A 16832-nucleotide genomic window follows, 5' to 3' on the forward strand; every position below is an offset into this window, starting at 1 on the left:
TGTCAGCCTTTTTGATTATGATGTCAGAGTTGTTTCTGCCACACACCACACAACAGAACCACTAACCCAGGAACCTATCCTTGCAACAAAGCCCGTTGCCAACTCTGTCCACATATCTATTCAGGGGATACCATCATAGGGCCTAATCACATCAGCCACACTATCAGAGGCTCGTTCACCTGCGCATCTACCAATGTGATATATGCCATCATGTGCCAGCAATGCCCCTCTGCCATGTACATTGGCCAAACTGGACAGTCTCTACGTAAAAGAATGAATGGACACAAATCAGACGTCAAGAATTATAACATTCAAAAACCAGTTGGAGAACACTTCAATCTCTCTGGTCACTCGATCACAGACCTAAGAGTGGCTATCCTTCAACAAAAAAGCTTCAAAAACAGACTCCAACGAGAGACTGCTGAATTGGAATTAATTTGCCAACTGGATACAATTAACTTAGGCTTGAATAGAGACTGGGAATGGATGAGTCATTACACAAAGTAAAACTATTTCCCCATGGTATTTCTCCCCCCCACCCCACCCCCCACTGTTCCTCTGATATTCTTGTTAACTGCTGGAAATAGCCTACCTTGCTTGTCACCATGAAAGGTTTTCCTCCTCCCCCCCCCCCCCCGCTGCTGGTGATGGCTTATCTTAAGTGATCGTTCTCCTTACAGTGTGTATGATAAACCCATTGTTTCATGTTCTCTGTGTGTGTATAAATCTCTCCTCTGTTTTTTCCACCAAATGCATCCGATGAAATGAGCTGTAGCTCACGAAAGCTTATGCTCTAATAAATTTGTTAGTCTCTAAGGTGCCACAAGTACTCCTTTTCTTTTTGCCAATTTGTATTGTTGGTGAACAAAACTAAATTGTATCAAACCAACCACAGAGGTTTTCCATGCAATGATCTGCTTGAGGCAGAATGCCAGTCACAGCTACAAGTATGTTTGCATAATTGTTGCTATGTATTTCACCCACATAGCAGTAAGCCGATTCTTTAGACACTGGCAAATAAAACAGCTACACATACTGCTTTAGAATTGTTGCATTATGCAAAGCTTGCAGTTGTAGAATATTGTATCATCTGCAATATTTAAATTTCTGAAGATTTTAATGTTTCCATAATTGTTATAAAAACAGTTGCACAACTTACTTATAAAAAACTAACATTTTGTGCATAAAAGCTAATTACTGGTATATCTGATAATAGCATCTGAATTCTGGCACATCCTTCTGGTAGCAATCCATAGATACTGTTTACATTCATAAAATTAGAGAAGTATGCAAAAATACCAGCATTGATTTGTTTTTCAAGTATTAGCAGTACCATTGATTTTATGTCTCTTTTTTCAATTTTTTTCTTTTGTAATAACAAGAGTACTTTATTTTCTCAGACTGCATAAAAAGTAACACTTGCTAGAGACAACAGTTTCTTCTCAGATGAGATTGGCTGTGTAAAGTGTTAGCCTTAGAAATTTTGAAATAAATTGTATTTCATCACATTTCCTGCCAGGCCCGTTCCTACTGGGGAGCAATTCATTGGAATCCTGCACATTTACTTATACTATATGGGCCCGATACAGAAAAGCACTTAAGCACGTGCTTTAGTCCAATTGAAGTAAATGGTATTTAAACACAAAGTGCTTTACTAAACTGGGGCCTTTACTGGTGAACATGATCTATACACTACATAGAGCCATAAATTAGTGATGACATAGGACATATTGGATCCCCAATCCTGCATTAGATCCCTGCTTAAAATGTGAGCAGCATCCTGTTTATACTTGCACTCTCACCACGGTTACCAATAGCGAAGCTTCCCTCGGCAGACAAGTCCTTAGACCGGTATCACATCACCTTGTACCAGTCCTTTAGTATAACATTAATTCTCCATAATTTTCAAAAATTATTGGCAGAGGTGTCGTTCATTTGCTAACTGAAAATTCCCATAAAACCACAAGATGCTTATCATCCAATTCACCCCAATTCTTATTTCTACTACTGACGGAAATAATCCTTCACTTACAAATAGACAGAAATTGAGTCATAAAAGTCGCTGTCATGTGTGGAAATGAATCATGCTGTACTGTACCACTGCCCGTGGCATATGTTCTATTTATTCCACAGTAAGATGATTTTAATTACTCAGTCATAGCTAAAAGGCAGCACATCTACTTTATACGGAAATAAAGAAAGTTATGTATCCTCCTTTAGGCTTTCACTCTTCCCTTCATTAAAAATGCTAACATATGTTTCAGATATATTGGCACCATCTCCATAGCAGTTTTAGCATTACTGCATTTTGTTGTACAATTATCATAACCCATAATGTTTTGGGTTAAACAAAAACAGCTACAAGTATAGGAAAGTTTCTAATGATGCAGACATCGGCCTTCATTATATGAATTATAAAGGAAGCTTTACAAATATTTGAAATGATAAAACCAGATATTAAAATTATAGGCATTTTGACAGGTGTGAATATAACAATTTCTTAATGTCACAGACTTTCCCCACATGGTTGAAGAATGTTCATGTTTATTTTCCTTTTTTGTTTTTGAGTTATTTTCATGGGTGTGATATGTACAGAAAATACAACACAATTCTACTTAACAATTTGTTTTTAAAACAATAAATTCAAGGTTTCTGCACATAGGTAAATTACTACTGCTCAAAAAGATTAAACCAGTTCATAATGACAAAGTAGTGGCTCCAGGAAAACCTGACTTTTAAGAAATTCTTCACCCTTTTCACTGCAACAAATGTGTGTTCTGGAGTTCTGCTTTCACATAAAAATAAACCAATAAACCTTTCAAGGAGGGCAACATTGCATGACTTGAGAATGAAAAATCTCTCATGTTCTTAGAAAGAACATTAAAATCTGGCAGTCATGTAAGCACAAAACCAAATAAAAGAAATTATAAAAGTATCAAGCATAAAAATGAAAATCAACAGAGGAAGAAAAGAGAAAAAGCATTTTCTTCTCTATATAACTAAATACCTTTACATAAGTAGTAAAACTATCCAAGAAATGCAACATCCCTTAAGAGTATAAAAAACTCATTTTAGCAACAGATTTGTACACATGAAAGTTGTGACAGCTTCATGCTTTGACTGAACAACACTGAGATAACTGCAAAGTAATAAAAAATACATTCATTTTCATTTTCAATACCAAAGAATCTTCAGAATATAATAGAAGGGAACACAGTTCAGTCATGAGTAAAAATAAAAAAAAAGTCATTTTTGGAAAGGAAGAATAATATTGTAATCTCCTAAAATTAAAAAGGATCAAATTAATTTCAGATTTTAAACCCCCCCCCCCCCTTTGCCCCAGTGCAAGTTAAAATTTCTCTTACACAATTGCCCTAATACTGCAAACACTTGTGTGTAAAGTTATCATGTGTTTGCAGGATCATAGCCAGCGAGAGTAAGCAGTTTATCAATCTTTATCTTGATCCTAAGAATTCAACTGAAATTAACAAGGCACTGCTCTGTAACAGCCAATTGAACAAAATAAGCAAACTGGTTCTGTAAATAACACATTGGGGTAAACTGGCCTGATTTTTATACTGAGCAAGTCACCTTTACTTTACTGTACTCCCTCTTGGTTAGCTGTTTTTGTTTTTCTGCTAGCCTCCCAATCCCCAAAACCTATTCCATTTGTATGTTTCACCCCCACTTTAAGACACCTCTGAATTTGACCCAATGCAACTAGCTGACATTAACAGATCAAGCATTGAGAAGAGAACATGATCCAATGTGGGCTTAAACATTGCATTACCAAGACAAATCACATTTTTGACAGATGCAATTTCTACTTCACAGTTTGCACAGATCAGAGATTACAAAATCCCCGAAAGGTCATGTTCCCCCTTCAAGGAATCATTTAACTAACCTCACTGGATTAGTCATCTTCTTTCCTCCTTGAATTATTATATTTTATTACATCCATTCAAACCAGTTCTGTTCCTCTGGAAGACAGAGCAAAAATATTTGTTCCTGCCAGTCGTAGAGTGTGTGTACTCCTATTATATGACATTAGTTAAAGCACAATTTTTCTGTTTTCAGAGAGAAAATGAGTGGATAGCTCTGAAATACAAAATCAAGCCCGGCCATAAACTGGAGCCACAGATGCAAAATTCATTAAAAACAAGAGTTGTACTCTAAGAGGAACACAAAAAAAAACAAGATTTTTGCTCTAAAACTCCATTGTTGCCTGTCATCTGATCAGAGGATAATTGTTTCAAGTATGCCACCAGAAGAATTATATGTGGATGTAAGAGCTGACTTCAAGGGGCCTCTTCATTTTAACAACACCTTAGCCCTGGTGCCTTGGCTAGAAAGCCCACAGCCTTGTCAAATCTGCATTGAGTGGCAGTGCATTTACATGTTCAAAACAAGATACTATTTAAAACTGAAATAAAAATCAAGACAAAATTCCTACTTTAATATGTTCAAAATACATATACCCTTTTATCAATATTTTTAGGTGAAAGGAGTAGAGATTACTTTGAAAATGGTCTTAGACCTTCACTAAATAGCTTCATAAAATCTAATCCAGACAATACTCTTCAGATAGTGAGTGGTCCCTATGCATTCATACAGAACAAGAAGCTTCTTTGTGCGCACACACACACACCTTATGCAGTACGCATGCATGCACGCACACCTTATGCAGCTTAGAAGGAGACACTTGAAAGAACTGACACCGTACTCTGGAGAGCACAGGGACTGCTTACTCCCGGAGAGCAGGATGCTGAAAAAGGGAGTAGGAAGGTAGCAGGGCAATGACTGTATCCCCTACTTGGAGCAGGGCTGGTGCAATCTGCTCCTTCAATTTGTAGCCAATGGGATTGTGTGTGGAGGGAGCAGGCTGCACTCCTCCCATGCACAAATTCATCCCAGAAGAGACTTTATCTTCCACAAGCACAATCTCCCCTGTGGTAGTGCTTGTCTCCACCCTGATGCCCAATTCAGGGCTGTCACTTAAATGCCACAAATTTTCCCGTTTATCCGATTCACCTGTCATTTACAAGTTTATGTAGTTGATAAAAATACATACCTGGATTACGATCACTGAGGGAAATCCACCGACATTTTTCCTATTCTCAAATAAGAATGGATATTTTCAAGGCAGTTATCGAGAAAGGCAAAGTCAGTACCTGGTGTGAATCCAAGAGATGGTGTGGCATTCCAGGGAAAGAAGCTTCCACTAAATAAGCTGATTTGTAATACATAGTAAATTAGTGGGGCAGTGGGCATGTGAGTGGGAGATGGCAAAGAAAAACAACATAAACAAATACAGGAGAGAGGTAGGGAATTTGACTTATTTGATCCCACTCAAGCCCCACTGCCCAACTCACCATTATAAATTCTGAACTAGCTTCCCAACCTTTCCCCATTTGTTAAACCATCTCCCCAACTTCTTATAATTACAAATCAGATTATTTCATGGAAAGATTATCTCAATTTTTGTTGTGGTTATAAATTGTAGGACTGTGGCCAGTCTTTAGATGAAGGTGTTTATTATTGCCCCAGACCAAAATAATAGTTCATGTGCTTTTTTTTTTTGACCCAGAAACACCTATTCCAATTATTCCTTGACCATAGACTCTCCCAGGCCTTGATCCTGCCCATTTAGATTGCCTGGGTGCAGCATTCCACTCACAAAGACTCCCACTGACTTCCTTAGGGCTCTGAATGGGAACATTTGTCTGCCCACATGCTGTAAGTCACAGGATGACAGCCAAAATTTATAACTTTGACTTTTGAACATAGCAATAGATTTGGAAGTTTCATAACCACCAAAATATTAAAATGTGTGCAATGATATTTTTTCTTTTCATTCTGCCTCCATTTCCTCATTCACCAGGATGAAGGAGTTAATATCCCATCAGGTTAATTTTCAGGAACAATATCCATCAAATCAGTAACTGTAGTTTTAGATACACCAATGTAAATCTGCCCTCTAGAAACTAAACCGATATTTCATTAAACTACCACTATAATATGTAAAAACCTCCTCCACAGGCAACACAAACATTCTGAAAAACAGATTCTGTAGCAAGTTTTGTAAAGTGCACAAAATATTAATGGAAATATTTTTTAAATGTTCTAATGTCATCATCAAAATTCTTGAAATTTTGTTAAAATTAAATAGAAGTTACCTAAATGTGACTTTTTGGCTCTAATGTCTTGGCAGAAAGCAGCAACATTTTCAGAAAAATTACACCAATTAAATATACTGTACCATAGCAGCATAAAAAACCCTACAATTAGATACAATTGCAGGCTTAATAAGCAGAAAACTGACAAAATATTAGAAATCTAATTTAAAAAAATGTCTGGGTTTCCACTGAATCCTGGAGGTAATATTTGTAATTTTGTTTACATTGTTTCCGACAGTAAACCCAGTTCTAATCAATCACGTTTTTCCATAAAATTGAACAAGATATTGGAAAACCATACTTAAGTTATAAGATATGGCAGTTGAAGGAGCCATATTAAAATAAAACAATACATAAAAACAAATCCCAGAAAATAATCGTCATGTCAAATAGCTGCAATTTTACACGACCGACCGGTGCTCCCCACACACATAGATGGCACTTGGCCGAATGCGTCTCCTTGTGTGACCGGGGAACTGTGGCAAAAACTTGAAGTACTTGGGCATTAAATCTAAGCATGCATCATGAAATTTCTTAATCCTCCAGTAGTAAATCAACGGGTTCAGTGCAGACTTGAGGTAGCAGAGCCAAAGGAGCCAAGTGCTTATCTCAAAAAAGTTGTGCTTGTGATAAAAGTGACTGTTGAATGTGGCAATAAGGCTATAAGTGGTGAAGGGCGCCCAACAGACTATGAAAACGATGAACAAAATCAATATGGTTGTGAAGGCACGAGTTTTAAAGCTCATATCAATGTTCATTTGAAAAGGTCTCTGAAGGCTCATGAGACCAAGCTTGCTGGCCTGGCTGAGGCATATGCTGTCCGGATGGCTGTGGATTCGAACTGCATTGTGGCGTACGGTGTTGAGTATGCCCATAAAAGAGTACAGCATCACTATGAATGGAATAAAAAAAGAAATTAGTACAACTAGTATCACATACGCCTGGTAGCCAGGACTAGTGGTGTAGCCAAAAACACACTGAGGTGCTCTAGAAGGTATCTGCAGGTTGGGGTTCCCCACAGATAATGGAAAAGCCACAACAAAGGATGCAGCCCATGAAACAGCAATGAGAATCTTTGCACGGTAAGGATTCAGCTTATCTTGCCTCTGAACTATAATAAGGAATCTATCAATGCTAATAATGAGTAGGATGGCCACCCCCTCTATGACAAACAGCCAGAAAAACATGGCAGAGACTCTGCAGAAGATATCTCCAAAAATCCATCGTGTGGTAATGATGCTTATCAGAGCAAAAGGCATGTTCAGCACCGCAAGCAACATATCTGCAAAAGCCAGGCTTGCTAAGAGAATGTTAATTGCAGATCGCATGGCAGCCTTCTGGTAGACCATGAGGCAGACAACAAAGTTCCCAAGAAAAGAAACCAACAGTATAAATATCATAGCAGCAGAAAGAATGATCTGGAGTGGCAGACTCAAGCTCTTGAAAACGTCTTGTGTTGGCAGGATAGCTGTAGGGTTCACTAGTAAAGTACTTATCTCAGTGGTGACCATGGTCCCTGAACTGTGTTTCAATGGCTGTGTCGTGCCACTACGAAGCAAAAATTGGAGAGTGGTAACATTCATATAGGCATTTTCATAGACAATAAAAGTAGCATTCAATGTCCTAGAATGGGCAGACGTCAACACTGCAGAGAAAACCATTGCTTCTGGAGGAATGAATGCAGAGCCAAGGTCCTCAAGGCATTTCAGCTTGTAAGGGTAGTATCATGTTCCTTGGCCCGGGACCAAATCAGGATTACACAACTGAAAACAGCAGAGCTCCAACTTTCATGACAATATTTATGCCTGAAAAAACAAAAACAAACAAACATAGGAATGAAACTTAAAACAAGCAGAAAAAAAATTGGTTCTTAGACATCACTAAAGGACAAATAATGTAATAACTTTGAGAACGCCTGTTTTCTGATATTAACTCTCTGATCATTCTGTAATTGTTCTCCTCCCTCACTCACCCTCCAGTCCTAGACCATTAATCTGAACATTCTGAATGTGTTTTGGAATCTGAGTGAGTCCGAGACTGCTAACATTTCAAGTCTGAAGGGAGATGGAACACCACACCCAGAAACACAGTCTTTGGCTTAGTTTTATTTGGCACTGGTTTTAGGTACACTTTGAAGTCACAGTGTAATGAGGAAGCATAAGTCAGAGACTATCCTACCTGCTCTAAAACACATAGGATCAAAAATGTAATTCCTTCCCACAGCTGGAGTTTATTAACAAAGAAATGAACAATAATAAAAACAAATCATGAACAAGAAGTCCAAACTTTTATCCAGGCATCCCCTAAAGTTCCTAGCTGTCTAGGACCTCTCAGCCCTCAAGTCTGCTTCCTCCACTTCAAATGCCCCCAGCAGGAGTGACCTCCCTACAGGCTCGATATTGCTGGCAGGTGTTGCAGTGCAAGGCAATTTTCAGCTTCTGTTTCTCAGACGGACCTTTAACCTCTTCCTACTCTGGTCCTGTATGGTGTTTGTTCACTCCCTCACAGGAAGGTACAGTATTACTATGAATATAACTACACTGTTGATTCATGAGTTTAATTATTTTCCCTTACTGCTTGAAGGAGGAGGATTAATGTTTTATGTTTTCCTCCTACCTTTTACATTTCAAAGCCCTGCTGGTAGCTCAGGGAAAGCAGACTGTCCTCCTAAACTACGTAGTAAGATTCTTGTAAAAATGCCAGATAAACTTTGTTCTAGATTTCTTCTTCTCCTTATTACATGCCCTTCATTTATATTTTATATTAACTCCTCTGCAACAAGCACTAATGTTAATAATAAACTAAAGCACAAACAGTAGACCCACAGTGAGAAAGTGCCCAGAACTTACTGAGAGAAAAAGCCAATTTAAAAATCTTTCCTTTAATAGTCTTCTCCACCAAAAATGTTAGAATTCTGTGTTTAATCAGCACCTAATAGGAGTTGATCCCACAGTTTTCTGGTTCAGATGAACAATAATTTTGACATTATGAGCATCAAAATCCTGTTTAGGAGACCCACAAAGGCCTATTACTCTGCGAGCAGTGAAGAGAAAAAGTAGCATCCATGTTCCGTAAGGAGTGATTTGAAAGGGAGCATAAAAGCAACAAATAATTCATGATTTAGAATAGTGGATAATTGAAAATAAGGTCCCAAGGGTGATGTCTGGTAGGCCTCTGTGGGAGGGAACAGGAAGCCAGGGTGGATAACTAGGAAGGGAAGGAGCCTAAGACTCAGTATTCATTATGAGCAGCAAATGGAGGAGATCCTGGAGATAGGAAGTGAGGGATAGAGCTCAGTATGAAGGTGCTACGAGGCCCATCTTCAAGCTTCAGTTCAGCAAGGTACTTAAGCACATGCTTATCATTAAGCATTATCCCACTGATAACAACGGTACTATTCAGATACTTAAAGTTAACCATCCAAATCTGCAGGATCAGGGCTTTAAACATCTTCATAACATCTAATCCAGTTCTGACGTTTTAAATTTAGGATAGCCTTAGGTGCCCAGATACTATCGCAGAGGATGTTGCACAAAATGCTAGACAGAAAACAAAATCAATCAAATCTAAGGTGTTCTTGTTTAGAGGCAAGGAATTTAAAAATATGGCTTTTATGATTAATTACCCTTTAACTATCGCAGAAAACAACTTGGGGGGAAAGTAGGAACCACAAAGCTTATCTTACATATATTGTACCAACTCACAAGCATACATGCGCTGTTCCTTCCTTTCTATTTAAATCCCAGTAGCTAATAATGCAACACCAAGAGGGTGAAATTCACCCAGGTGCAGAGTACCAGTGAAAGGTTTTCTGCACCATTTAATCCCTTCTGAAAGGCTGTGCTCTGGAGACCTCTGAACTCTCTAGGTACTGGATCAGTGGAACTGGAGACAGAGGACCGATGTTCCCTGGAGGAACTGCTATTCATTGATGATGGGACATCAGAAAAACAGGCAACACGGAAGATAGGCTGGGAGCAACTCAGCCACATGGAAAGAGCAATGTACAAAGCTTAAAGCAGCTCCATTTGTTCAATTTAATCTGCATTCAGCTTCGCTCCTTGCAAATGAAACAGGTACAGAGAACAGGGTCTCCTCACTGACTCCAAATAAATTAGTATTGTGGATGAGTCTCTAGGTCCATGAGTAAAAACAGCCATATAGGTGCACAGAATGGCTGTAGATGCTTTCCCAGCCCACTGGGATAGAGTACGGAGCAAGAAAGGCTGAGCTTCAGCCCTCTGCCCTGTCTGTGAATTGAGGGAGTGGGTAGGATTCCCTTTGTCCAACCCCACAGAGTTCCTCCCACAAAACCTGAGCAATCAGGCTTTTTGCAGAGAGCAAGTCGCAACAAAAAGGTGTTTGAGTTGTTCTCTCCTCCCACCATCAAGCACACAATCGTTTCTATGATCCATCCTGTTTCCCGCCTCCAAAAAAAAATTGGAAATAGAAACAGAGGTTGAAAGGAAGTCATAAAGAAAGGAGCTAAGAGGAGTTCACAGTGGTTTTGTTTCACTCTTCAGTTACTAGCTGTGAAGGCCAAATCCCACAGTTTGAAACTGAGACAGATGCATTGGATAGCAGTTATTGAACTGAGCATAAATGAGCCCATAGAGTGAAGATAATCTAAATTGGAAAATTTGCTTCTGGTCAAAGTGGACAAGTACGATGCAGATACATTTTTGTCACTGTATTCTCATTTTTGGAACATGCACTCTCGTTGATTCTTTTCAAATGCAGAAAAGCTACAGGCCAAATTACTTTTTCCTTTTCAATGCAGAAAATTACTGGGTTCGCACACTTCCTCTGAAGCAAATTTCTCACTCTAATGCAACTTTCTTTATATGAAACATAATAGACATAATTGTTTCTGATGCAGTGTAAACTCACAGCTAAATATCTCACAAATTTCATTCATCAAATATAATTATTGCTAGAATTCTGTTTGAATTTAGCAGATTTTGAAGCCAAGGGCAAAAACCTATCTGTTTAGAATTTGGAAATATACCCAATGGTCAAAGATTACATCTCATGTAGAAAGCCAATAACCATCAAAACCAGAACCTCCCATACAGCCAAATGGTGGAGGATTTTTCTTTATACTTGTAAATACAGTATTACAGCAACATTTGTGTTCAAGGCAGAGTAAGCTAGTCTACATTTGGCTGTTGCTCAAGTTTGCCATTAAATTTAAAGTTTTCCTTTTTAATTTGACCTGTTTCTGTACCAAATTGTAGCCACCTACCAGTGATTTTCTTCAAAAACTTAAACTTGACACGTGGTTTAAACACATAGAAAGGAAGAACTTTAACATACCCCTTTACATGGTCCCACTTGGGTTTTGTTTTGCTTTGCTTTGTTTTTACAACTATCATGGTTTATTTTAATTCACATTTGGTTGGGTTAAAGATGACCTGTAATGTTAAGTTAATTTTTTTTACCATGTTTATTATTATGTAAGTCTATAAATAGGCCCAATGGCCTGTGATGGGATGGGATCTGAGTTACTACAGAGAATTCTTTTTTGGGTTTCTGGCTAGTGAATCTTGCCCATATGCTCAGGGTTTAGCTGATCGCCATATTTGGGGTCAGGAAGGAATTTTCCTCCAGAGCAGATTGGAAGAGGCCCTGGAGGTTTTTCACCTTCCTCTGTAGCATGGGGCATGGGTCACTTGCTGGAGGATTCTCTGCTCCTTGAAGTCTTTAAACCATGATTTGAGGACTTCAATAGCTCAGACATAGGTGAGAGGTTTCTCACAGGAGTGGGTGGATGAGATTCTGTGGCCTGCGTTGTGCAGGAGGTCGGACTAGATGATCGTAATGGTCTCTTCTGACCTTAATATCTATGAATCTATGAACAAATACACTTAGCACAAACAGGGATATAGTTAGGTAGTTCAGATTAGGGAAACATTTTTTAAATACAAAACCAAAATGTTATAAATAATGTAACTAACTTTATATCCCTTCTTTGACCCCATACCTGTGTAAGGGGGGCCTGGCAGATCTCTCTTGCTAGGATTTTTTCAATGCTTTAGCATTCAATTCCCTGCTTCAGATAGAGTAAGGAGTGGGGCATAGAACCAACGGGAATAGGCAATTTACTTGTTAACCTAACTGACTCTTGACTGATAAGACAATTGAATTAGCTAGTTTCCAATCATGCAGACTTGCGTGTCCAGTATCACCAGCAGATTGAAAAAGAGATGAATGAATGAGTGAGTGAATCTGCTGGTGATACTGGACACACAAGTCTGCATGATTGGAAACTAGCTAATTCAGTGAAGATTGGATAGGGCCAAGGCTATGAACAGATTCCATCCACATCTGTTTTGAGTCACCATTTCCATTTGAGCCTGTTGGGGTGTTACCTGATTGGTCTTATATACCATGTTATACCACTGTCTCCTTGGATATCCACAGTCTCTCCCTCGGTGCACTCTTCTACAGTAAACAATTTTAAGCAGTCAGTATAGGATCAATCTAGCAACATAGCTAAACCACTACAGTTTGCATCTTTTGATGACTCTAGACATTCACGACACTTTAAGTCCTTTATTGGTGTCTTTATTTCTTAATCTACCTAGCTATGTCATACCTAGATACGGCAAGGGCACCTTATTTCCAATGTTTGTAGCTTTCGCTCCAGACACTTTGTCAATACTCATGTTTCACAACCATAAAAAAACATGGGTACAACGAGTATTGTTTTCAGAGTAGCAGCCGTGTTAGTCTGTATTTGCAAAAAGAAAAGGAGTACTTGTGGCACCTTAGAGACTAACAAATTTATTTGAGCATAAGCTTTCGTGAGCTACAGCTCATATATTCTAGTTTTAGCTGTTACGGATTTTATATTCCAAACATTTTTATTCAGTTACATGAATGATCTCCTGGCAGTAGCTATCCACTTGTCAATGTCATCTTCATGGTAGTTGTCATATGTTATAATGGAATCCAAGTAGAAGAATCTGTCTACGTGTGATATGTCTAAACCATTAGTTTCATCAGTTTGTTGATTTCTGATTTCACTAATTTCACATTAGTTTGGTCTTTTGTTCATTCATTTTTAATCCCCATTCTCTGGCTCGTGTTTACAGGTAAATTGCTGCTTCTTGATTATATTATCATTTTGATAGGCATTATCATTACTATATCATCTGCAAAGTCAAGATGATTGATAATTTGCCAGGATATTCTGCAGCCTCCACCAATGTTATTAAGGGAGCTTGTACAAGATGTTTTCTAAGGCCATGTCTATACTAAAGAGGCACAGCTAGGGTGCTCCAGCTATGCTGCCATAGTTTAGGTACTTACTAAAGTGATGGATGGGAATTTTCCATTGTTGTAGAACTCCACCATCCCAAATGATGGTAGAAAATCAACAGAAGAATTTTTCCATCAACACAGCTATGTCTACACTGGTGCAAAGGATGACAAAGATATAGCACTATGGGGTGTGGATTTTTCACATCCCTGAGCATTGTAGCTATGCAAACCTTTTAAGTGTAGACCAGGCCTAACTGTAGAGCAAATAAATATTGGATTTAGTGAATCCCTGTTTGACTTCAGTTTTCTCTTCAAACCTCTGTGTCATAGAATCATAGAATATCAGGGTTGGAAGAGACCTCAGGAGGGCATATAGTCAAACCCCCTGCTCAAAGTAGGACCAATCCCCAACTAAATCATCCCGGCCAGGGCTTTGTCAAGTCATTACCTTAAAAACCTCTAAGGAAGGAGATTCCACCACTTCCCTAGGTAACCCATTCCAGTGCTTCGCCACCCTCCTAGTGAAAAAGTTTTTCCTAATATGCAACCTATACCTCCCCACTGCAACTTGAGATCATTACTCCTTAATCTGTCATCTGCTACCACTGAGAACAGTCTAGGTCCATCCTCTTTGGAACCCCCTTTCAGGTAGTTGAAAGCAGTTATCAAATCCCCCCTCATTCTTCTCTTCTGCAGACTAAATAATCCCAGTTCCCTCAGCATCTCCTCATAAATCATGTGCTCCAGCCTCCTAATAATTTTTGTTGCCCTCCGCTGGACTCTTTCCAATTTTTTCACATCCTTCTTGTATTGTGGGGCCCAAAACTGGACACAGTACTCCAGATGAGGCCTCACCAGTGCCAAATAGAGGGGAATGATCATGTCCCTCAATCTGCTGGCAATGCTCCTACTTATACAGCCAAAAATACTGTTAGCCTGCTTGGCAACAAGGGCACACTGTTGACTCATATCCAGCTTCTCGTCCACTGTAACCCTTAGGTCCTTTTCTGCAGAACTGCTGCCTAGCCACTTCGTCCCTAGTCTGTAGCAGTGCATGGGATTCTTCCGTCCTAAGTGCAGGACTCCGCACTTGTCCTTATTGAACCTCATCAGATTTCTTTCGGCCCAATCCTCTAATTTGTCTAGGTCCCTCTGTATCCTATCCCTACCCTCCAGCGTATCTACCATCCCTCCCAGTTTAGCTCACAGATGACTTGTATTGCATCTCAAGCTATGCTATATAGAATCTGCAATATTTGAACCAACTTGCTTCTAAAATGTACCACTATCAGGTCCCTGAAAATAATCAGGTTTCTGAAAAACAACCAGGAACTTGGTCCAGATGGTATCCGCCTGAAGTGTTAAAACATGGCAGAACCGACATAGTCATGCTCCTTTGCAAACTATTTAACCTCATTTGGATGAAGAGTGAAGTCCCTGAAGACTAGCTATGCTCAATCACTGTATCACTCTTTTAAACAGACAACCCAATGTATTGCAACAGCTATAGAGAAATATGCCTAATAAGCATTCCTAGCAAGGTATTCTGTAGAAGAGTAATTCTCAGCCAAATGCAAAAAAGAGCACAGGAAATTCCTTCTGAGTCACAAGCTGGCTTTACACCTGAATCTGGACTATAGATAAGGTATTGTTTTTTATTAAATCTTGGAGAGACGCAGAGTTCAATGAACCTCCATTTTGCACATTCATTGACTTTAAGAAAGCATTAGACTTTGTAAACAGAGAGGATCTGTGAAAAGCACTCAAGAGGTATGATTTAAGCAAAACTATTCATAAAAAGAGTTTATTTAAAATTGAAGTATTTTTCTCTTTTCCACTTAAAACTACAACTATATATTTTAAAAGTGAAAAGTACTAAAGCAACCACCACCACCTCTGGATTGAGCAATTAGTGACACTTAATTACCCTCTTAAGGAGTATGCCTTCTGCCCTTAATTCAACAATGGCTAATGGCCAAAAAATGCCCAACATGGGACGTGAGATTACAAACTGTGAACAGATATAGAAAAAGAAAAGAAAAATAGCATTTACTTAGTTCTTCAGAAAGAGCATAGTCTAGTTTTTAGATCACAAGAAAAGGCATCAGCGTTCTGGGTTAACTGCCAGTACCGCCATTGATTTGCTGTGCCCTATTTTCCTCATTAGTAAAACAGTTATTATCCACCTGCTTCACAGGGATGTCGCGAGGACTAGTTAGCCTTTGGGACACTCTTCAATATCATCAAATGAAAAGCACTAAACAAGTGCAAAGTATTGCTGAAAACTGGCACTGCCAATGATGTTCCATGGTCTTTGCCTAACCATTAGATTAACCAACAGGAAGATCCATTTTTAACTTCACAACTTCATTCTCAAATTTCCATTGGATTTGTATCCAATGTGTCTAAATTGGATATTTAAGTTTAGCTTCCATTTACACCTGCAGTAACACCTTTTCCTGACACAAAAATCCAAAACATACAAATCCAGGCAGGATCCCTTGAATAGAATAAGGAATAGTCAGAATAAGTCATCTTTCAGTGCTGTTTGTGAGATTGCATTCACTGATGTTCAGCAGAATCTTCCCTTTCCGAGCAGCCTGTTAAAAAATAAGTTAAGTCTACTGACACAGATATGACAAACACAGGCCTCTCTTGAGGTGATCGTATTTATCGTTATGAATGTTATCTGAATGTTTGAGCCAGCCTTGAAAGTATGAAAACTTTGAAGACCATTATGTTTAGATGTGCCAGATGATATAGACCCATAGAATATTCATAGCCTTTTTTATCAATACATGTTATATGTATTGTGCATTCCTGGTCAATGGGGGAATCTGGAATCACTAAAGGGTGATTAATGCAAAATCCCAAGGCTGATTTTGCAGGCTTTGAAGTCTTACCTCCCAGGGGAAAGGGCACTGACTAGTTTTACCTATTTTCAGGTGGCTGGGAGACAACAGTTTTGGGGATACAAAGGCTACGATTAAACAGACCCGGGGATCTTCTTTCTGATCCCACAAATGCACAACTTTCATCTAAAGTAGCACCTCACCCTGCTGAAGGTTTAGAAAGACTGAAACCTGCCAGAGTCCACACAGGACTGATGGGCAACTCCTGGTACAATTAGTATGCATTGAGACCTTTTATTTGTTTCATGTTTTCTCTGTATGTTTTTGTCCTTAAGTAAATGTACCCTGCTAAGAAAGAGCTGGATAGTCACTTATAACCACTGGTAAACCACCGTCATTGTCCTTGAAGAGAAAGCAAATTCCAGAAGCTGGACGTTAGTCAGATCTGCTTGGAGAGAATGTGAGTCCCTGCCCAGAGAGGGGACAGCTAGAAACCTGAGAGAGCATTCCTGGAGCCGCCCTGGAGGTTGTCAAAGAG

General features: G+C 39.0%; 1 protein-coding gene across 1 annotated transcript; it reads right to left on the bottom strand.

Moving 5' to 3' along the window:
* Window positions 1–2527: 2527 nt before the first annotated feature.
* On the bottom strand, window positions 2528–12626 carry GPR63 (G protein-coupled receptor 63). The gene is made up of 2 exons (XM_038397115.2): window positions 12548–12626; window positions 2528–7981 (listed from the first exon to the last, which is right to left on the bottom strand). Exon 2 carries the CDS (start codon window positions 7835–7837, stop codon window positions 6578–6580), a length of 1260 nt encoding a protein of 419 aa, XP_038253043.1. The 5' UTR covers window positions 7838–7981; window positions 12548–12626; the 3' UTR covers window positions 2528–6577.
* Between the last annotated feature and the right edge of the window lie 4206 nt (window positions 12627–16832).

The sequence above is a fragment of the Dermochelys coriacea genome, chromosome 3 (genome assembly GCF_009764565.3).
Source record: "Dermochelys coriacea isolate rDerCor1 chromosome 3, rDerCor1.pri.v4, whole genome shotgun sequence".
Taxonomy (NCBI): domain Eukaryota; kingdom Metazoa; phylum Chordata; order Testudines; family Dermochelyidae; genus Dermochelys; species Dermochelys coriacea.